Source organism: Onychostruthus taczanowskii, unplaced genomic scaffold, assembly GCF_017590055.1.
Source record: "Onychostruthus taczanowskii isolate IOZ18803 unplaced genomic scaffold, ASM1759005v1 scaffold9, whole genome shotgun sequence".
Taxonomy (NCBI): domain Eukaryota; kingdom Metazoa; phylum Chordata; class Aves; order Passeriformes; family Passeridae; genus Onychostruthus; species Onychostruthus taczanowskii.
In genome coordinates, this window is record NW_024506993.1 from 9,554,053 (window position 1) to 9,576,243 (window position 22,191).

Below are 22,191 nucleotides of genomic sequence, written 5' to 3' on the forward strand. Positions count from 1 at the left end.
TCACCCCAGACAGGGTTTCCATAGTGGTGGTATGTTGTGTGAGGGCAGCACACTCCTGTGCACTCATCCCTCTGGAAAAGCAGAGGCTGCCAATCCAGAGGCAGAGGGAGCAATAACATGCTGAGGAGTGGCTGCTGCAGCATGGGACTGGAGTGGCAGGAAGGTTTTGCATTTATTCTGAGCATTGTGATCAGCCTGTTGAGGTGACGCTTCTGTCCTGGGGTTTCTGCTACGCATGGGAGCTGTGTCCTCTGCAGTGGTGTGAGGATGAGCTCATTGCAGGGATGTGTCTGTAGGCTGGCAAGAAAACACACAGGAAGGTCCCTACCAGCCTTAAATCTGTGACCTCATGGCACAGAGCTGCTGTTCAGTGTGTTCCTGCTCTCAGTGCAGAGGTTTGCCCACTCTGCAGCTCCCCATGTACCATGGTGGCCCATGGAGGAAGAGCTGATGATGGTGCTGTCCACTGCTGCCTGGCAGCTTTGCAGAAAATCTGGATGTGTACTTAGAAAATGTGCATGTATAGCTGTCCTGTTCTTCTCCAAATGAAATGACAATGCACAGTAATCAACCAATATATTTGCACCTGCTGCTTTGAGTAGAGTGTATCTTGCAGTACTGTCTGGACTAGGTCTTTCTGAAAACTGGAAAATTTGGTATTCTATGGCCTTTCAACAGCTGGGGTATTAAGCAAGCACCTACACAGGGATGGGCCTTGGAAGAGGTAACAGAAAAGTGACTCATCAACACAAAATCTGAGACTTAAAAACTGTCAGGGGGATGAAATAAAGGGAAAAACTCCTCTGAGGAGAAATTGATCTTACTTTTTCAGGCTTTTTCCTCGGCCTCAATGACTTAAACACAGCTGTGATGGCGTAAATCAGCTGTGCCATGTAAACACCTAAATTTTCTTTGTGTCCTGTTGCTATAGAAACTTTCCCACAGCCTGGATACCGGCACAGCCACTTTGCTGTTTTGGGAACACTGGATGCCTCTAAGCTGGGGGCATCCAGTCCAGGAGATCTCCTGTGGACTTAGGCCCATTCTGGAAAGGACTTTTTTTGGCTGCTGCATTTGGGCTGCTGAGGTATTAAAGAAAGTGAAGATCTGCATCCACTTAGTGCCAGCTTTATTCCCTGGTGACAGGAGATGGGTTTCCGCCGAGTATGCTGCCCTCTGTTAACTGCGGGTATTTGGGAGATTCTTAAATACAGTATTATATCCCTAATTATGCAGAAATCCTTCAATCTGGCGCGTTTCATCTGGAATTATGCTCGGCTGTCAAATCCTGCCAAATGCCTTCTTAGAGTGAGGGAGGCTGGTGCACTCGGGTTGCTCTCTGCAGAGAGGAGAATCCCGGCCACGAGGCCACGGCTCCTGCCCTGGGCAGGATCAGCAGGTGTGGATGCTGCTGGAGTGGCTCTGCCATGTCCCTTTTCGCAGGGGACAGCAGGTACACCCACCTTCCCTCACCCATGTGATTCCAGTGCAAACATTTATGTTGTTGGAAGCTTCCCAAGTAAGGGGAACGTTTTTATTTGTCCATGGAGTTCTTTAATGGCAGTGTTTCCAGAGAGGCTCCTTCCAACCCAAGTGATTCCATGAAGAAGGGAAAGGAGAGAGTGGCTTGCAGAGAGGATTGGTGTGGCTGCTACAGTAATGACCTGTGAAGAACATTTGCACCTTCCTCCTCCAATACCCTTCTCCTCTGGCTAAATCACTGTACACCAGGAGTGAGTCATTCTGGGGATAACTACAGCTGCATGATGCTTTGTATATTTAATAATGTGTTTAATGTAGCTGCAATTCAGATCACAAATACCCTTTGTAATGGTGAGACTACTGCCTAAAAAACATCCTGATGGGCTTGAGGCAATGCTATTTCTAAAGGAATCCAGTTTTTAATTACTTTGGAACACCACATAAAATGTAAGTAATTGTTAGTCAGCTATGCCTGGGCACCATCTACATGCAATGGCCTCCAGGAGTGTGTGGTTACTGCAGGGGTGCGCCTGAAATCTTGCAAGGAAGCTTTAATGTCCCCATTGTGACCTGCCCCTCAGGTGTTGCTTGTTGGTTCAGAGCCTCTGTAGGCTTCAGTCCTCTGTCTGAATGTTTTGATCAAGACCTGTTTGTTCCTGTTGTCTGTCCCCTGACATATGCACATCAATTCTCAGCTACAAAGAAAGCAATCCCAAAATTTTCACTCCAATCTCCACATCCTACTAAGCCTTGTGCTGCTTCTCAGAAATGAATTAATAGTTGAGTAAATGGGGTTTATAGTACAGTATATTTTGGAGAATAAATATCCTTAAGTGATCCCTCTGTAAATAATTGGACAAAATATTTCTATTACAAAAGCTTTTCTAGGAAGCTCTTCTGGAATGGTAGTTCAGTTCTGCAGTAGGTCTGTAACTGCATGTCAGGGATGTCAGCTAATGTGAAGGTGGATGATCACAAAACTGCAAATCTAGGTCTTCACAGTGCTTGTTACAGCTTTCAGGAAATAATTTTCTCTGTGCTCTTTTGTCTTCCTTTGAAAAGAAGAAGACAGTCAAAGCATCTTTTTGCCAAATATGCAGCTTTAAAACTTGGTTTTCTTGGCCATAGTTTATCCAGTGTTGATGCTGGCTTGGATTCTGTGTGTTCATCTTTGTGGAGTGATAAGGCTTTCAGTATTGTTCCCAGTGGCTCTTGCACAGAAATGCACTCTTGGAGTGTAGCTCGAGTCAGGTTCTGCAGGATTTTTGTGCCTTTGAGTACCAGAAACAACACCCAGGAAGGCAATAATGAACAAATCTCTAACTTTTAATGCCTTTTTGCACAAATAACTACCACTTTTCAGCATGTGAACAGCTGCTGGGGTAGCAGAGTGTGCACTTGCTGCCTCTTCTCATGTGTAATCTAAAGGTACAAATGATAAAGCATCTTTCCCATAAACTGGGTCACTGGGTTAAGAGAGTTCTGAAAGTATTCCCTCCTAACCCATGCCTCTAGTATCTCAGCATCCATCTAGATTTTAATATGGTCATATGCTCATGATATGTGTGTCTGTCATCTGCTTGTTCTGAGGATTTTCTCCCTTAGTTGAGGAAATACTTTGCAAGATTAAGATCACTGCTGAATGCAGGATGATGCTGTGACTGGCAACAATTCATCTTCATTTGAACACTAAATATTCCAATTCACCAGCTAATGAAAGGCTTGAATTAGGATAGCAACATCGTGACTGTTCCAGGAAGGGTTTGAAAAGGCAATATTGAGCTGTACTTCACGCAAATTCAGTTTTCAAAAACTAGCTGAGCTTTTGAAATTTCTGAGTATGGTAGCCATTCCCTAGACTCTTGTGTCTTCTGCTTCCATGGGTTTGACTGAGACACTCTTGTATGGGTAGTGTTTGCACTGCTTCCTTCCTGGGTTTGAGTATGTTCTTTTTGATAGTGATTCAGCAGAAAATTCTAGGTTTTAGGGAGAGGAGGAATAGGGGAAGCAGTTACTGAGCTGTATTTGCTGTCTGTCAAAAGGGATTAATCTTCTCTCTAGTTTACAGTTTGCCAAAGTTAGGAAATTGATTCAAGGGACTTGAGATGACCTGTTCTCTAGGAAGCATGTCCTTCTCCTTGGCCATCCTAGGGGAAGCCCTGGAGATGCTGTTAGACAGCTCATACAGGTGGGGCTGGATCCCTTCCCTAGTGCCTTCCTCAGCAGCACTGCTGAGACACTATGACACAAAACATTAGCTTGACTTGTTCATTCAAACACTAAATGCTTCCTGCTTCTCCCCATACCTTCTGGGCCCAAGTGCTCTGTTGCTTTTGTGATCTCCAGTCTGGGCAGGGTGGGCTGGCACACTGTTACTTCTAATGATGCTGCCTTCCCTGGTCTGATCATGGGGAATAGGAAGAGTTGCTTTGCTACCAGGTGTGTCACTCTTTGGGGCTGGTAATCAGGATCTCGCAAGGGGTGTCAGACAGGTTTTCTGAACAGCAGGAGTGCAGATTTCAGGTGAAGAAGGACTTGGTCTTCCTTGCCCTGCAGCAGCAAGAGCTGAATGGCCACGACCTCATTTTGTTCATTTAAGATGTCTTTGAATGTACCTTCCCCTCTTTCTGAGAACCAAGCTTCACTCTACCTTTGCTGTTAGGGATTCTCCTCTCCTTTAAGTACATCTCTCCCAGAGAGATCACAGGATCAAGCCAACCCCTTTTTCTCATGTAATACAAATCCCATCTAGTCCAGGTAGTCAAGATTGCCAACGAGCTTTATGGGCAGTCTGTGAGAGCAAGAGGTCGTAGCTGTCACTGTGGTTAGCAGAATTAATTTTTCTCTTTTTAAATGGAAGGCAGTTGTTCTCCCAACTGGCTTCTTTAAATCTTCTCCCAGCCTAGAGCTTAGCAGCCAGGTCCCAGCCACCCTGAGGTTTGTGGGATCGTGTTCTGACTTTTGTGGGATAATGACTTTTCTGCCCGTTTCCAAATGACACTGACTACCAGTTACAAAAGGAACATGGTAAATTCATCTGTTAGCTGCTCTCTCCCCTGCAAGATTTACTTCCATCAGGGATTTTTACAGCCCAATGCTGTGTCTTTCATGATGGGGATGTGTGGTGGAGGAAATTTATTGTTCCCTTCCTAATAGATAGCTGTAATTTCATTTCAGAACAAGCACTTTATGTGCAAGAAAGAGATTCCATTATGCCACCACACAGCATTGGGAGCATCTGTGGCAGTGGGGTATTTGGATTAAAGAGAGTAAAGGCTGCACATCTGCTGCCCTCCACCTCTATTCACAGAACAAAGTGTTAATCCTGAAGAAAAGAGAGCAATTAGCTTGTAAACCCTTCCTGAACCCACTGGAAGATTAGCCATTTTCAATTAAAGCTTTTCAGCTGGAAAGATAATGGGCTAAAATTTCCAGCTTAAAAAAAATACTATTATTGACCATGTGGTTTTATTTCTGCCAATTTGCGTCCTTTATAATTAGCTACCCTGGGATAATTAGTAGTGCCTCACACCATACCCTGATCCCCACTCTTTCTCCTCACAACGCAAACGGGAAGATGACTTTGTGGTTGGTCTCTTGGCCTGCTGCAGCTGCCATGGATCCACTGGTGTTGTCCGGAGCCACGCTGGGGATGAACCTGAGCAGTGTTTTACAGGTGACTGGAACACACCAGTGAAAGGAGAAACCTTCACAGGCTGCTGGGAGCGTGCTGGAACTGCTCCCGGGGAGACCGGATGGGAGCAGGGAGGCTGCTCCCATCCTGCAAACCTGCACTAACAAGCAATGTGCAGTCCCTCAGGGAGCTCCGCACGCTCTGAAGCCAAAATACTTCATAAATCACCGCTCTCAGCACTTGGGGGTTACCCGGAGCTGTGTGTGGCTCTGCCTTGCCCCAGCTTGGGAGGTAAAACTTGACAAGCTGGAGCGGGAGCCGGCAGCTGGGAAGGCCTCGCCTCGCCCGGCACACGCGGCTGCACCAGCCCGGTCCGAGGGCGGCCGCGAGTTCCAGCGCCGCATCCCCCGGGGTGGCTGGGAAGAGCCGGGAGCCCGCCTGAGGCAGCAGGGCAGCCTGATCTGGTTCCACCCCGCGTTGGGAAGCTGCTCCCTGTGGTGTGGCAGTGCCTTTTGGGTCACGTCTGTCTGCTTTCTGTGGTCGGTCCCTCTGCGCTCCTGCTGCCACCGCGGGGTGCGGCACTGCCCCAGCTGAGGGCTGGGGCCGGCCCCGGGCCGCGGCCTCCCAGCGCTGTGCCCGCTCAGCTGGGCACCCCTGTCTGCGCTGCCCTGTAGCCCCTGCTACCGCGAGTTAATGTCGCCTGCTTTGGTACCTTTGGTCCCTACATGTGTAATAGACAAGGGCCAGGAGACCAGCTCCTTTAAAAAGGCCTTTTTTAAGAACAGCTCTGGGTGGGGAACGCGAGGGGTTGTGCACACCGCTGCTGCTCCCACAGGACGATGCTGAGAAAGTGTTGGCTCGTAGTTTAGGGGTGTCATCCAGACTGAGTACTCTTCAAGTTATGGTGTCAGGACAGAATCCAGCTCTAATCAATGATGGGTGATTCCCTGTGGTTCTGTCAGGTTAAAATCATAGTTTATGTGCTGGTTTGTTTTATGTGAGGGTCCATATAGTACTAACAGTCCCTCATTAAATTCAATCTGGGTACAAGTCCTTCTGGGGGCAGGGGAAGTGGTTCCCGACCCCACGGAAAGAGATACAAATACAGGATAAGATAGTAACACTTAACAGTGGCAACCAAAGGCAAGTCCCTGAACTCTAACATTCAATATTCAACAACAGACCAACACTTCAAATTAAGACCCTATCAACTTCGTCAACATCAACTAGCAGTTACCACTCTGAAAAAGAGCTCCCGTCTCCAGGGTTTCATTTCTCACACGTGAGACTCTGAAGCACAGCTGTGTGCTGCTGGTAGTGGCTGTGCTATGGCTGAGCAAAAGCCGAGGAGGACGGCTGACCTTTCAGGGAGCCGCCTGGCCATACCTCACATGAGGTACCTCCTCAGCCAAGGACTTCTGAATGAGGTGAGCTCACTGAGATATCTGAATGCAAAACCATCCAGAGCTCTGACTCCTGGGTGCAACGTGGGCTGTGCTTTTTCTGAGTCACCAAAATTATTGGTATTGCTTCTGGTTCTTGGCTGTCTCCCATATAGACCTTGGCCAGGTCTCACCTAGCTTTGCCTTGTCTCTTCTAGAAGAGTTGCACAGCATAGATGCTGCATAGTAGCATGCTAGAGCATATATAAAAGCCATTAAAGCTTTTTTTTTGGTGGAGGAATACGTCTTGGTGCTCTTGGGATTTCACTGGCCTTATCATGCTGCTGATACTAATATTGTCTTTTGCAGTCAGCGCTTTTCCTGCTATTTATTTGTTGAAACACATATGAAAATGTGCCTTGGAAAATATTTTATATCTGAGCTAGTTAATACAGCACCTTGGAGAGAAGGTGTCTGATGCAACAGAGTACAAATGAAGGCTCATTAAGCAGGAATTCAGTGATTCTACTGAATGCCCCAGCAATTAAATTTCATCTTGTTTCCTATGCAGGTCAGGAGAGTTAGGAAAGAGAATAGAGGCAGCAGAGCAATGTGGCTCTGTACTATGCAAATTAGTGTTAACATGGCATTTCATTTATTGTTAATGCATTGTTACACTGCTACTCATTGAAAAGAAACTGTGTGACAACGGGTAAGACTGATGACCCACTTGCTTATTTTTCCATCTGCATTGGCAGCATTGCCTCTGCAGAGACCAGTGCCAAGATGAATCGTTTAAGGGGAAGATGCAGAGGTTTTTCTTCCCACAGTCAGGAGTGGAGCTGGATGCTGACTAAAGACCTATCCTACAGGTTGCAGCATTGCCTCTTAATCTGGCTTTTGGGGTGAGATGGGGCATGGCCACATCCCTGCTACTAGAAGGGTCCTCTGGGCTCAAGCACTGCATCCTTTTGGATCAAGAGGAAGAAGTCTTCAGTCCCTACTACTGCAAAGACCTGAGCTCTTGTGTCATGTAACATAGTAAGGGGTTTAGGGATGCTGATGTGCTTTGCAGCCCCATCCACATGCTCACACCTCTGCTCTCTGCCATCCTTTGGGCTGATTGAGCTCTAAGGTTGTGTCCTATTCTTGTAGGGCTGCAGTGCCTGTTTCCCATTTTCTCTCTATAGCCAAAGGTCTATAGCAGAATATGTTTTCTCTCATCTGTACTTTGTGTAAGAGCTTGTTTCACCTAAATTGCTCACCCATAATGTGGAAGGAAGGTGGATGCAGGCCAGCTGCTAAAAGACCCATCACTCTTTTCATTCTTGGTGACATGAAAAAAATACAAAGAAGAAACAGCATTTTTGCTGAAGCAGAGATCACCAACAGGCCCTTTCAGGGCAGCCACTGGTGCAGATATTGAAGTGCCAAGTGCAGCTGCCATGCACTTTCTGTGGATTGGAGTGATTTAATGACCTTAAAACTGGAAATCAGTCCCATCATTGAAAAGTTTAGATGCTTACTTGCCCTCCAGTTTTTTTGTGGGGTTTTTTTTGTTTGTTTTTGTTTTTTGTTTTTGTTTTTATTTTGTTTTTTCCTGTCAACACATTGCTGTTATTCCAGTGCACGGATCACTAAAAGCTGGGAAGTAGGTATTTTGTTTCCTCTAGTGGTATGGTGCTGCTCTTGCTTCCTGTGTCTGCATGGTTCCTCCAATCACACACATGCTTGAGGATTTTACCAGCGTCACAAGGCTGTGGGATACCAGCCAGCTTTATTGCTATGAAAGATTTAAGGGGGGGTAAAAAGTAAAGCCAATTAAGATAATCTTTAAAGGGGAGGGGGGAAGAGTGTTTATTTTGCCTAGAAAAAGTACTTGTTCTGTACGTAAAGCCACAGAAGTAGAGGCAAATGGGAGAAATATGCTCTGTCTACCTGAAAGTGTTGAACCTGCTTTCAGATGTTGTGCATGCAACTTCCAGAGCTCTGCTCCTTTTGGACCAGGTCATAAACTCCAACCTAGCCCTGGCATGGCTGCTAGTTGTTGTTGTATCTTTAACCTCCTGCTGTATTTCTTATTGCTGTGTCTTGTCAAACTCATCTCCATTTGGCTTAAAAAAATCATTGTGAAGCCAAGATTCACTTTTGTTGGGATGACCTTTGCTAACAAGGTCCCTCAACAAGCTCTTTTGTATCATTAGAGCTGGCTGGGGAATAAAGGACCTTGTACTTTCCTGCAGCCTATTTGTATTCCACTGTTTCTCTTATCAGCACTGGGGTCTCCACCCCCAGTGTGTCCTACTCTGATTACCCAGAAAAATGTGCAGGAACCATTTTATTGTGCTCTGGTGGTGGAGGGAATGGATGGGTGTCTTGGAAGTACCTTTGCTGTGTAAAGGAAGTACTCTGTCTCAGTGCTCTGCGTGTGTGCGTGCAGCATGGGTTCTAATTCCCTACTGGATGGGTCAATTTATCTTTCAGTGTTCATTACCCATAATAAATTCATGTTTAGGACTGGCTGGTGGAATTTGCACTTGGAGAAAAGAACAATCAAGGACTTCTTCCTCTGGCTCCATTATTAAGCTGTTTAAGTACCCTTAAAGATTTTTTTCTTTCCAAGTCCCTTCTCCATTTGCCATGAAAATATATTGATGAAACAGTGCATTGCATTTTGGGGCTGTATTAAAAATCAGGGCATCTGCTTAGACCAGAGATGAAGCCTGAGGCTGATATGCAGTTGTCTGGGGTTTCTAAATAAGCACAACTATGTAAAATTGGAGCAGATGAAATGGAGCAAATGTGCAGCCAGTGGGTAGCTGGGTAATCAGCTGTGAAGTCTCTTCCACCAAGAGGGTGATGGGTCTTCTTGTCCTTCCTTCTCCTTCCTCTTCCTTTTGGTGTTGCAACCAAAAATCAATCAAAGAAGGGTATAGGCTCTCCAAACTTCTTGATTTTGTGCAGAAATCCATAGAATTCCCAGTAAAAACTGTCTTTCCCAGTAAGACAACTAGAAGCACTGAGTCTGCTGTGCCAGAAACAAGCCTTGAGAGGGTGGATGAGCAGGAAGATGAGTCCCCAGTCCCAGGGGTCCCTGATGTGCAGGCGTGTATTATTAAATGGAAGAAGTAGGATGAGAAGAAGGAGATGGCAACGGAAAATCTTAATTGAACATCTGAACTAAAAAAAAGTAGAAAGCATCTGTGTCAGTCTCTTCTGAACCTTCCCTAACCCAAAGCAATTTCTGTTGCTATTAATATCATTTTATATGCGGTTGGAACGTCGGCGTTTCTCTGCGCTAAGTGCATGTGGTTGGGGGTTTTTCCTCATCATCTTCTTGTGGCTCACTGTTCATTATGTTCATTCAGCTGTCTTCAGAGAGTCTCCTGAGACTTCTTGATGTGGAGTGATGTAAGATTCTCTCCGTGTTCTCCACAGCTCAGAGCATGTTCAGTGCTAAATGGTTCATATCAGGATCTTGTGTGAATGTGCCACAGTCCTGTGACTTCTGACAAGGATCCTTTTGGATGTGATTAAAGAAGTAATGGTTACAAATACCCATCAAACACTGGACTAAATAATGGACATTCTGAATAGCCTGTGATCTTCCCTCTGCTGTCCTCCTTGTCTTGTTTGAATAAAAGTGTATTCTGTAAATGTTATCCCGGCCAATTTGGGCCATGTAAGGTTTGCAGCATCACTCCCACTGAGGTCCTGGGAGGATTTGTAAGGCAACTCTGGTGAAATATGTATGAGGTTCACGAGCAGGACAGGATGTGGTGGGTACAGGAAATGCTAAACCAAGCACTAGTACCTGTCTGTACATGTAAGGGTAGATGCTCCTTACTTACAACAAATGAACTTTACTTGAAGGGCAGCCTGTTCCTGAGAAAAGTAAATGCCCATTTCTGTAGAGTGGGTGCTTCTCTGGCATCACCACTTCAGCTGTATGGGTGAGAGCCACGCACCTACATGGATGGATGTTTCCAGTAAGGACCACCCAGAAGGTCTCTAGCCATGGACTGTCCTCAACCTGTGCTGTCTTTCTCCTTGAGCATTTTGTACTGAAGTGGAGGTGCAAGAAAGCATTCCCTAAACCCTCTTTCCTCCTGGAATGGTAATAGGAGATCAGAATATGCCAAAAAAACAGAACGGAGATTTTTTTTTGTTTTCTTTTTTTTCCCTTGAAAAAACTTTTTTAACATCCCACCTCCACAAAATTAACTTATTTTAAAAACCATACATTCATAGGTGAGGCTTGTATGTAGTTGACATTGCCAGAGCATTTTTGGAAAGCTGGTAATTCTGAGCACACAAACTTAAAGTTTATGTCAAGAAGGTACAGGACAATACGCAGACTGTTCCTGAAACATCAAAACTCTACGTACTGTTCCTTGAGTTTGTCACCATAGCTTAGGTCGATGCCTCACGCTCTTTTATGACACCTACATATTTTGATGCCATACCATGTTTTTGCCCTGCCTTGTTTTGTTGGGGTGTGTGGTGTATCCTTTCCCTTCCCCATTAGAAACTCAAGCTGTTCACTTCAACCAGTTTTAATATAGTGCCACCTGAAACATGAAGAAAGTGTTGTGTTTGTGGATTTTGGCCAGAAACCATAGAGTAAACATCTCTGTCCTCTGCAGGCTCCTGGTGCTCTGGTGTCTTGCCAAGCAGCTCAACAAATGCCACCAGCAATTCTGGGCTTGAAATGCCCAAACACGTCTTCCTTCTTCACCAAGAGCACAGGAATGGGGCAGCTCCAGCCAGTTCTCATCCACAAAAACAAGCAGCTTCAACTGGGTATTAGACTTGTGCTCTCACACACTTTCTTCGTGCAGCATATAACCTGGGAAGAATTTTATGATGGTGTAAACACACAATTATTTTAAAATTTTCTTTAAAACACCATTTTGGAGACATCCATTTCATGGCATCCAAAGCAATTGGCTGTACTCAAATTAGCAGCTTCTTATATTTGTGGTGCAACTGATAATGTTTTTTCCTTTAAGATGAAATTTCTCTGCAGCAAAAGCATTAATAGCTGTGTGAAAAGATTTCTAATTACAAATTTTGCCTCAATTACTAATTAAGTCTATTGTCAGACTGAACAACTTATTTTAAAGAAATTATGGACCAAAATATCTCTTTTGTAAGTAGTTTTTTTTATTACTTAGTGATTTTATTGCTTTTGTTTAAGTTATCCTCTGATGAAACAGCTGAATTTGAACCACAATAGAGATGCTGCTGCATTTCAATCTGAACAAGAGCTCTGGCATTAGGCTGAAATCCAGTTATCCTCCTCCAAACAGAGTAGGGCCTCCAGGTCTGTAAAAATTTCCTGCTGGCACATTCAGATGTGTTTAGTTCCTCTTGATTTATCCTGATTTCTTTCCTAAGGAAATAAGGCTTAACCTTGCTGCCTTTCCATGAGCTCAACACTTGCTTCCTTCTAAATCTGTGACCTCTTGGCGACTTTCAGACAAATCTAGGAGCAGTCTCAACCATGACTGGGCCCCCATATACATAGATGACTTTTGTGCCTTAGTCCATGCTCATCTTGATCTCTCTTCAGTGTTTGTGGGTATAATCTTGCTGTTATAGATGACAGTAGATCTCAAGGGAATAGGGTGACTACGGAGAATGCTCCAATGAGCTGGTTAGCACAGTTTGCATCTCACAGCTTGGCTGAGAAGGGGACCTGCACAGTGCTGGAGGCAGGATCTGACCCTGTGCACAGCCTTATAGCCCCGTGGGCAGGGCGCTGGCATACCCTGCATGATCTGGATCTTCAACACAACTCAGCCAACTTTTCCATTTTAATAGTAAAGGAAGGAGACACTGGTTTACTGCAACCCTTTCTTCCTAGGCCAGTCCCCTTTCCCTACCCACAGTGCAGGGCCAGCAGCTTCTTGTCCTGGAGGGCCAAACTCTCCGTGGCCAGCTGGGTCCCGGCGCTGCCCTCAAAGCCTCCTCTCGCCAAGATCTCAACACAGGACTTGCATGCCTTTTGCCTGTGCTGATTCCTCCGACCTTCTTAAGGAAGGGTTAAACCGAGTTTTCAGCAAACGCTGTAGGGAGGACACAAGGCTGCAGCCTCATATTCCCTTACGAGCACCGTGTGTGTGTGTGTTTGGGAGGCACTGTAATGCTTTGACAGCAGCTTGACATTGCCTGGAAAGGTGCTGGAGGCTCTGCAAGCACTTGCCAAGAGGGGGTGGGGGAGAGGAAAGTGTGTCAGGCAACACTGCAGTCGCAGCCTTTTCTTGTGCTCAGCCCCGCTGCTGCAACTGCTGCTGTAACTGCTGCTGCAACTGCAACTCGGGGCTGCTGCGCGGCTCCGCTGCCGGCCAAGTTCTGGCGCGGAGCGCGGCGCGGGGGCAGCGCTGCCTCCGCCGCAGCACCGCCTGCCCGCCCTCCTCCCGTCTATGCCTTTTTTTATTCCCCCACCCCCCGCCTGAAATGCCCATGAAAGCCTCGGAGGGGCTCGGGCAGGAAGGGGCCAGCACATCTCCGTGGGATGATGCCCGCTCTCCGCCGGCGGGGCGCGGGGTGGAATTCCGCCGGGAATGAAGTGCTCGCTCGACATTTGCTGCATCTGCCGGAGCGTCAGGGTTCAGTGGCTGCCTCCCCTTCAACCAGCTGTTCCGGTTAATCACTGCGCTTCCAACTTTTGCTTGGCAATGCCTGATGGACAGTGGAGCCGAGAGAACTAGCAGCGGATTTTTAGGACCTCATTAAAAAAAACCCCATACCCTTAATTTTCCTATTTCTACACAGGACTGGCGAGCCGCACGTTAAACAGCCGTGTAAAGATATTTCTTCCTAAAGGATTGCCACATTTCTGAGTCCTCGCAAAGTGGAGAGCCCCGGACGATCCGTGCTCGATCTCGCTGCCGGGCGGTGCGGGAGCCGCGTGTGCGCTGCAGCCGCGCTCGGCGGTGGGAGGCAGCCCGGGCTGCCCGGGGAGCGATTCCAGCGCAGGCAGGGACAGAAAACGGAGCGGCTCTTGCAATTAGTTGAATGATTTGATAGATAACAGCAGACATGCTTTGTGGACTGAAAAAGGATTTGCAGTCAGACTTTGGTGAGTGAGCCTTGTCTGTATTTTTTTTCTGCCCTTGTCCATTAGTTTACTTTTGTTTAATCTAATTTTCTTTATTTATTTATTATCATGAACAGTTTCACATGTTACTTTCAAAGTGGTTTTACAAATCCAAACCACTGCATGCAAACTTAATTGCTTTGATTTGTGAAATATTTCTTGGCTTCTTTGTAAAGAATTTCTCCCTGTGACCACTGGAGAGTACCCTTCAGGCTGCCTTCTCCTTCTCCACCTGGAAGATTGGCAGTCACAGGGGCTGTTCTTATGGCACCTCAGATATTGTGGAGCCTTTATAGCTGTTTTGTCTTTTTAAAAAACAAAATCTAAATGTAGCTCCTTATTTTCCAGATTCAGTATGTGAATGGTCTGGGCATTCAGCAATAGTGATTAGGGGGCTGGGAAGGAAGAGGGGAGAAGGGACTCTGCTGAATGTGTCGGGATCACTGCCATTGCCCCCCCTCCTGTATAATTCACTATTACCTTGTCTAATAAATATTTCAGCTCCTGCTAGAAATCTGCCATTTCAATGAGCTGCTAACCCCTGCTTTAGATACGAGTTCACTGTTACTGTGGAGTATAAAAAAAATCCATTTAATTTCTGCAAAAGAGTAGGTATATGAGTGTAGAAGGGCACCTTTACGAAGGGCAGGCATCAAATTCCAGCCCGAGTCTTTCCAGGATGAACAGGCTCTTCTATTTCTAACAGAGTGCAGTATTCAGGTACTTTGTTGCATGCTGTAGCTCTGCTTGTTGAAGCTGAATGTGCTGCATGGAGCTTGTCTTCCTCTCTGTTGCAATCATTTCCCTTCTGAAAGCAAAGACGTTGGAGTTGGAAGTACAGAGGTAACTTATGGTTTCTGAATAATTTTGCACTGCCTGAAGTGATGTAGTGAGACTGACTTCATCCTCTCCTTGGCATCAAGAAGCCCTAAAGCATGAACCTAACTTTAGAAAATTGTTTTCCCTCCCTAAATCTGCGGGTAAGATGAACCAGGTGGAAAGCATCTTAGCCTGGCTGTGTTGCCTAATCCCACGGAGAATGACTGGAGGCAGTGTCCACCTACTGTACCAGCGCAGCAAGAAGCATTTTTGGGGCTTAATTTGAAGCTGCCAGAGACACGTTGATGAGTCCTGATAGGCTCAGGGAGTCTGGGTGTGTGACTTGGCAGGAATGTGCTTGTTCCATGGAAAGAGCAAAAGACAACTTGGCAGAATCTCACACTGCTCTTGGCGTTGAGCCAGGACCTGGGCCCTGGTTTGGAGGTGGCTGACACTGAGTGTGCTGGAGGGGTCTCCTTGATGCCACCAGCCACAGAGGGGGTCATTTGTGAAGCCCTTCCAATGTGACACCAGACACATTTGGTGCTTCAAGATGGCTGTGTTGTTGCAAATGGTGATGTTGTCTGGATTCTGGGTGACAAATGAGAAATCTTCCTGATGTCAGCCCCAAACACTTCTCGAGTATCTTGGACCAATGTTGTGTCATGTACAAGGGAATGGTGCAGTCACTGGGTGGGTAAGGAAGCCTTTTTACCCTGGTGTCAGACCCTCACAGCTTATGCTTGTGATGCTCCTGAGCACCAACACCATGGCTTTCACGGGAATGCTTTCTGGAAATCTAGAATGGAAGCAATTAAGGGATTTGCAATCTTACCACTCATTTTAGCATTTTAAATGGAATAGGCAAAACCAAATGGATTGTTTCAAAGAAGCACCCAAACATTTCATTTTTGGGCCTACCACCATTCAGGTATTGGTGATTTCTTTCTGTCAGTTGCTTTCAGACATTTTTTGATGGGACATTTTAATAATAGAGAGATTTTGTGTGTCCTTCAGAATGGAAGGGTCAGAAAACGCAAAGTAGCAGTGGTGTTTTATGGGAGGTGGTGTTTATTTTCTATTCAGAGTGAGTAGTTCTGCTGCTAGCAGGGTCATTGTGTTTCCACAACAGCCTGTGAAATCCTGCTGTTGGAGGACTTACCTGAAATCCTTTATAACTTCTCTGAAGTCCAGAAACATCCTCTATGTTTTGCTCTAGCAAACTCCACATTCATTTAGTCCTTACTGCAGGATCACTGCAGAAATGGGCAGAGCAACAGAACTCACTGAATCTCCTTTGTGCTGCTCCAGGTGACCCATTGAAGATCCCATCCCAAACCAGCCCATGTCAAATGTTAATTGAGGACAGCACAGACAATTTCAGAAGACCATTTGTCTTTTAGATGTATCCATTTGGGTGACTTATATATTTTTGATTTTTTTAAAATACAGTTTGTATAGAAGGCAAAGGAAGAATAAAGATAGTAGATGAGTGAGGGTGTTCAATGCTTTTCTGTTTGGGTTTGTTGTTTGGTTTTAGGTGTGGGGTTTTTTGTTGCCAATAGAAGTCGTGCTTTTAGCATGAGATGGACTCTCTGCTCACCAAGGAGAGCAGAATTTCCTGTCATTTTTCCAGACTGGCAAACTGCACCTTTTACTGCAGGGTGGGAATGGCCAGAAAAAGAGACCTGTTAATAGATCTCTGCCCCTTGCTGCTCTCAGTTTTCAAGAGAACAGCTCCCCTGTTCTCTCTCTGCTTCCCAAATAAGCAGGGGAAAGAATAGAAAAAAAACATGCCTGAAAGGGATAGAAAACTAATGTGAGGAGCTAGAATAAGACAGGAGGGAATCTTCACAGATAAATCTCCTAGGAAGAAAGATTTTATCTTTGTTATTAAAGAATTCATCACAATAGTGCTATTTAATATAAGTCCTGCTCATCAGGCTGCTTACGTCACTTGTCAGCTTTGCCTCAGTTGCAGCCAAATGAAAGATTAAGAGAAAAACTAACTGGGGTGTGTGTACCAAGACAAACATCTCTGGGTCTGAATCATTGATGTTAATTTCCTTGAGCCAAATCTGGGCAGAGAGAGTTTGTGCTCTTCCTCTGTCTTGAGATAGTATCAGCCATACCTGTGATATCATCCATCCACATTGCATTTGAATATATCCAATCTAGGAACACTGCATCACCTCAAATTAATTCAGTACTCTGAAATATTAAGGAAAAGCTTTGCTTATTTGTAATTTTAGTGCCTTTGTATTCCATCCTAACACAGATGACAGATTACTCCTTTTCCTCTGTGCATCACGTCCTAATATCTGAAGAGAGTAATAATACTTTTTTTCCTCCTCCCTCTCTTCTTTTTAGCATGGGCAACTCATCTCTCCCCCCACCCTCAGAAGTTGTGGTCTTTGAGATGTCTGACCATCCTGCACCAATTCAACCTGAATGAACTCCAGCTGGGCCACATCGTTGTTGAGCTGTGGTACCCAAGCCTGGGGACTGTATTCAAGCCAAGGCTTTTATCAGTGCTGAGTAAAATAAAAGGATGATTTCACATATTTATAGACTATACCCACCTTGCTTGTAGCAGGGTGTTAGCTGTTCTTTCATATGATATGGCACTGTGGATTTACATTTGGTTTGCAGCCCACAGTATCTGAAGAGTCCTTGCTGTCACTTTGATAGTTTTTCCCCATCCTTCATTCATTAGATGCCTGGGTCTGGTAGCTTGCATGCCCCTCTACCAAATTGTAGATCTGTCCTTTCATGTATGAGTCATTCTGGGTTCAAAATTTACTTCCCAGCCTGCTTCCAGTCCCTCATGCCTTGTGGCTGTCAGCAAACTTAATAAAATCTCTGCAACCATCCAGGTCATTTAGTGAAAACTTGGAGCCATACCGGGCTGGTGGAGGGTCCTCTCAGAACTTCATTTAATACATCTTTCCTTCCTGATTGTGAACAACTGATGAATTTTCTCAGTGTGTGGTTTTCCAATCAGTTTTGCATACACTTCATAATCATCTGTATCCTGCTTCCCAAACATACTTACAAAAATAGCATGTGAAACAGTGTCAGAAGCATTTCTAAAATCGAGATATAGCAATTTGCATTTTCTGTCTATCCAGAAATGTTACTCTCATATGGAAAGCAATTGAGTGGGCATGACATATTTGTGGTAGATCCACGTTTGCAGTAAGTCCTCCTCATTTGGTGTTAACAGCTCACACACAGATAGTCAGCTCTAGGAACTGAAAGAGAGGGTGATGGATTTGTCATTCTCTCGCCCCCACTCTGGTAGCATGTTGTTTTGGTTTGTTTTTTTTGACTGAACATTGCATTTTATTCTTCAGCCTTGTGATGTCTTACCCCTCCTCCTTAGGTACTTATGGATACCTCCTGATGGCTTTAGGACTTTGGTGACCAGGTCTCCAAAGTTTTGCTGACTAAACTTTTAAGTGTAAATGAGCTGATCAGGGCTGTCAAAACAAATTCTTGCTCTTTTTTAGACATTACCCATTCTACTGAAATTGCTCTTTTATAGAAGAAAACAGATGAAAGTAATATCCTACAGCTTTTCATGGCCTATAGAAACAATTTTTTAAATTCCGTTTTTCTCTTCCAGTATGGAGGTTACTGAGTTTTTCTCTCAAATGCTTGTGGTCAAGCACATCTTATTACTACAGATTTGTTAAGAGAAGGATGTTTTCCAGTGCAAAGACCAGGGAGATTTGATACAAATGTTGGTCCACAGTGTCAGTTGAACAACTGCTATAGAGGTTTTTTCTCCAGTGTTAAATGTTGGAGCCCAGTTTCCAGCCCAGGCATTAACCTCCCTGCTACCCTGCTTAAGAAAATTTCATTGCAACTGGAAGAGGTTCACTCTGGCTTAGAGTGACCCATAGAAGGGGACTGAGTTTCATGTGGTGTGTCAAGTCTTGCTTTTGGCTTTATATCTAAGATCATTGTTCTTTGTAATGTTTGTTCTGTTTTATTAATCCATGGAAGCCAATGATTGCACTGCCAAAGTGTTTGCATATGTTAGGGCATGTAGGATTATTTTATTAATCCATGGAAGCCAATGGTAACTGCACTGCCAAAGTGTTTGCATATGTTAGGGCATGTAGGATTTGATTCTTTTGAAAATGGACTGTTAAAATTGATTGTGTGCGGATGTCAATGTTTATTGCTTGTGATATTATCCACCTAACTCAAGGATGGAAATAATGGAATTTTACCCAGAAAGTTAGAAAAAGGTATTGGGCAACTTGGAGGGAAGGGCACCTCTGCTTTTGTGTGTAGGCATGTGTAGGTGTTGCAAATAAAAGAAACAATTAAATCTAGCTAGTAATAATAATGAGAAAAATGTGCTAATGCAGAGCTGGAGAGGAAAAAGTAGAGCAAAAAAAAAAATTTAGCAATGTTCATCAATTGACAATGAAATGCTACCAGGGATAAGAACATTTAAGGCTCTTTTCAGCTGTCGGTTCAGCTACTGCATAAATTTTAGCATGTGAGTAATCCCATCAGGGTAGGCATGGTCTTAAGCCTTGATAGGATGGGGCCCCCAGGTCATTGTACGCCTGTCTATTCAAGGTGGCAGAACTTAGTTTCAAGACAAACGTGCTTGTGTGGGCGTTAGGAAATTCTGGGTCTGTGACAGTCTGACTGCTAGTCTGCGTCTGATTTTTTTTTTCCTTATAATATTATTATTATTATTCTGTTCATAACAAAAAAAAATACTGAGCTTGATTTTCTTAGCTGCCAAGTTTATTAATTTGTAGATTTACAAATCAGTCTAGTAACTTGAAATGTGCAAAATCACACAGGATGAAGTTCTCTCCCTCCATTCCTAACAATTGCCACCCCCGATTTTTTTATTTCAATGGAAGTATTTTTTTTTTTTCCTTTGACCGTGTGTTTTTGTTCAAGGATCTGATAATTACATGCTTGGAGATGATGGCTTTTCAAAAGCATCTTTCCCAGCAATTTTCAACTGGAGATGTGGATAAAAATATCTCCCATTTTTTATCAGAAATGTTTTCAGTAATGTGCAATTATGAGCTCTGCCTTCATTCAATTCATCCTGGAAGAATTTGCTTCACAGGGAAATTTGTTTCCTAGCTGCTGTAGATGCCAGCATAGTTGGCAGCTGCAGGTTTTGTGGGGAGGAGGGAAAAGAAAGGCCCAGAAATTAAAATTGCTGTGAAGTAAATTGATCTCAACACCTGGAAACCATGAAAAGATGGAATCTCATACTTTTTTGTTAAATCATTGTTAAATTGCTTTGCATGTCAGTCCCAAAACAGCCCTGTAAATTATTTAGTGTAGCTGAGAGATGAAGAGATGATCCACTTCATCATTCCTCACAAACTGATCTGTTTCTTACTGTGCAGGTTCATCTTAGAAAGGTGAAGGCATTGTGGTTTTCTTCCCAGCAGTATTCCAACTTCCAGTCTTTATGTATAATCAACACTTGTGTGTTTTATCATAATGAAGCTTTGAGGTAGGAACTGGCTCAGGTCTGGGGAGAACAGCATTGGTAAGAAGGTCTGGGGAGCAGTTTCAAAAGCTTTTGACATGCTTTTGTCCTGGGAGGCAAGAACTTGTGCTGGAAAGAGTATGATCTGACTCCCTGCTGCCAGGTGTGTGGATGAAAACAGGATTTGTTGCACTCTTCTGCATCATTGCATCTTCTTCTTTCCAAAGGAGGGATGTAGGTCCCTGATCTGGTGTGTGCTTCTGTTTTGGAGGTTATGTGCCAAGTTGTTTGCAGAGATTGAGTAAACTAACCTGTTTGAGACTCCAAATAATTCTTCCCTCCCAAGTTCTATACCTCCTCAGAGCCCTCTCAGTACGTGGGGAGCCCAGAGGTCCAGCACCCTCAGCCCCTGCCCTATGGGAGCTCTCACCTGAGGCTGAGGGTGGGATGGCATGGCTCCTGAGGTCTGCTTTTCTGGCCAAATAGCAGGCTTCAGTATGGATCTGCTCCTTGGTCTTTGAGCAACCACATGCATGACCATACAGATGATGAGGGTCTGAGTCAGACCTCCAGCAGTCCCCACTGTTGTGCCACCAGCCCACGTGGGGGGGATGTTGCAGCAATAAATCTGCTTCTCCATAAGACTTCAGCAGGGATCCTCTCCTTTCCCCTTGGGCATGATGGCTGATCCATACAGGTGCTTACTGCAATGAATCCTTCACTCTGAAATGTGAGGGAAGTGGCCTGCTCCTGTCCAGTGATTTATAGAGGATAATTTCTTTATGGAATGTGGTGCCATTTGGGTAGGATTAAACTCTTGGCATCAGATGAAGGTATGTGTTTTGCTAAGGGTGTTTTTTTTTTTTTTTAATAATGTAATACATTTCCCATACAACCCACTGTGCAGACAGATCCTGTTCCTTCCTGCCATGAGACACTGTGCTCTGCTGCTCCTGCTCCCAGAATGCCTCCAATCTGCAGCCCAGCAGCCCCCAGGAGCAGTGGGGGATCTTGGGGCATCATCTCTGCAGGTTCAGCCTCAGCTGATGCCTCTGTAGCAGTGAAGCCATGCAGGGGAATCACGGGGATGTGAGTCTGAGGTAGGAATGGACTATATGGGGTCCTGGGATAGAGCCACAGAGGTATGTCTGGAATCAGTGGGAAGATGCTCAAGTATGGGCAGATCTGGATGAGACTGCCCAGGTGACTTGTAAACCTTATACCTCTGGAGTTAAAATTAGAGTGAAGTTAGAAAAGCTCAGAGACAGAGGGTGCTCATTGCTTCATTCATTCACTGCTTCCTATTTTCCTCCAAACCCAGATGTCACTCTGGGGTCCATTGCTCCCTTGCCTGTCCTTGCTGTGCAGCATGTGGATCTTTTCCTTGCCATTCCTTGCTCCTTGCTGCTGTAGCCAGGCCATGGGAGGTGACTGCTGCCATCAAGGTGGTGGCCAATACCACCAGCTCCAGGATGGCTGCAGTTGAGAGATAGGTGCTGTGATTTGTGAGGCTGGACAAGAGGTTTGAGACAACAGAGAAAATGTTTTTAAAATTATTATTATTAATTTCAAAAAAGAATCAAAGAAACTCCTCTTCCCCCTTGTATTTCAATTTATCCTAAATATTTTCACTCAAGCAAGCATGGCAGAGGGGCCACATCACTTAGAGGGGGGATAAGCATTCACCTTGCAGGAACTGGAAAACAAGATGTTTGGAAACTGTGGTGGAGGCGGGTGAGCAGAGCTCCACTGGCTTTCCCTCCTTTGTAAAGGACCCTTTATAATTCAGCAGCTGACTCCAGCAGCGTCATGAGCTATAATAGGCAATTAGCTCCTAGCAGATTTATGTGACACTGTGCTTTATAAGCAAACAGTCATGTGTGTTTAGTCATTAAATGGACCTGCTTTATCTGACGTTCACTGAGACAATCTCTTCCCCCTTGCCTCCCTGAGCACACACTCAGCTCTCCTGCAGCAGTGTGGATGCACAGACATCCATGCTGAAACTGGTGGAAATGTATCATCAGCAGCTGCCTTTGGTTCTGGCATGAAGTGGCAAGAGGTAAACTTTTGGCAGTATTTGCTTTTTGAGAATCCAGACTCCATCTGGAGGTTAGAGAGGTGGGAATGGGAGATAACTGCTGCAGGGATGTCCCCCCACAATGCTGAGGAGGTGAGGGGCTGGATAGGCACTTGCACAGCACTCTGCTGAGGACTGGCATCCAGTCCACTGACATCCACTTCTCCAGACTTGGAAAGTAGTCAGGTTTAGTATTCATAGTTA

At 45.0% G+C, this 22,191-nt stretch overlaps 1 protein-coding gene across 1 annotated transcript in view; it reads left to right on the forward strand.

Moving 5' to 3' along the window:
• The first annotated feature begins 13,464 nt into the window (after positions 1-13,464).
• GRIP2 (glutamate receptor interacting protein 2) overlaps positions 13,465-22,191 on the forward strand; it is an 81,063-nt gene continuing 72,336 nt past the window's right edge. Inside the window, exon 1 of the mRNA XM_041426076.1 lies at positions 13,465-13,585. Coding sequence (XP_041282010.1) covers positions 13,546-13,585 — 40 coding nt within the window. The 5' untranslated portion in view covers positions 13,465-13,545. The remainder of the gene's footprint in view (positions 13,586-22,191) is intronic.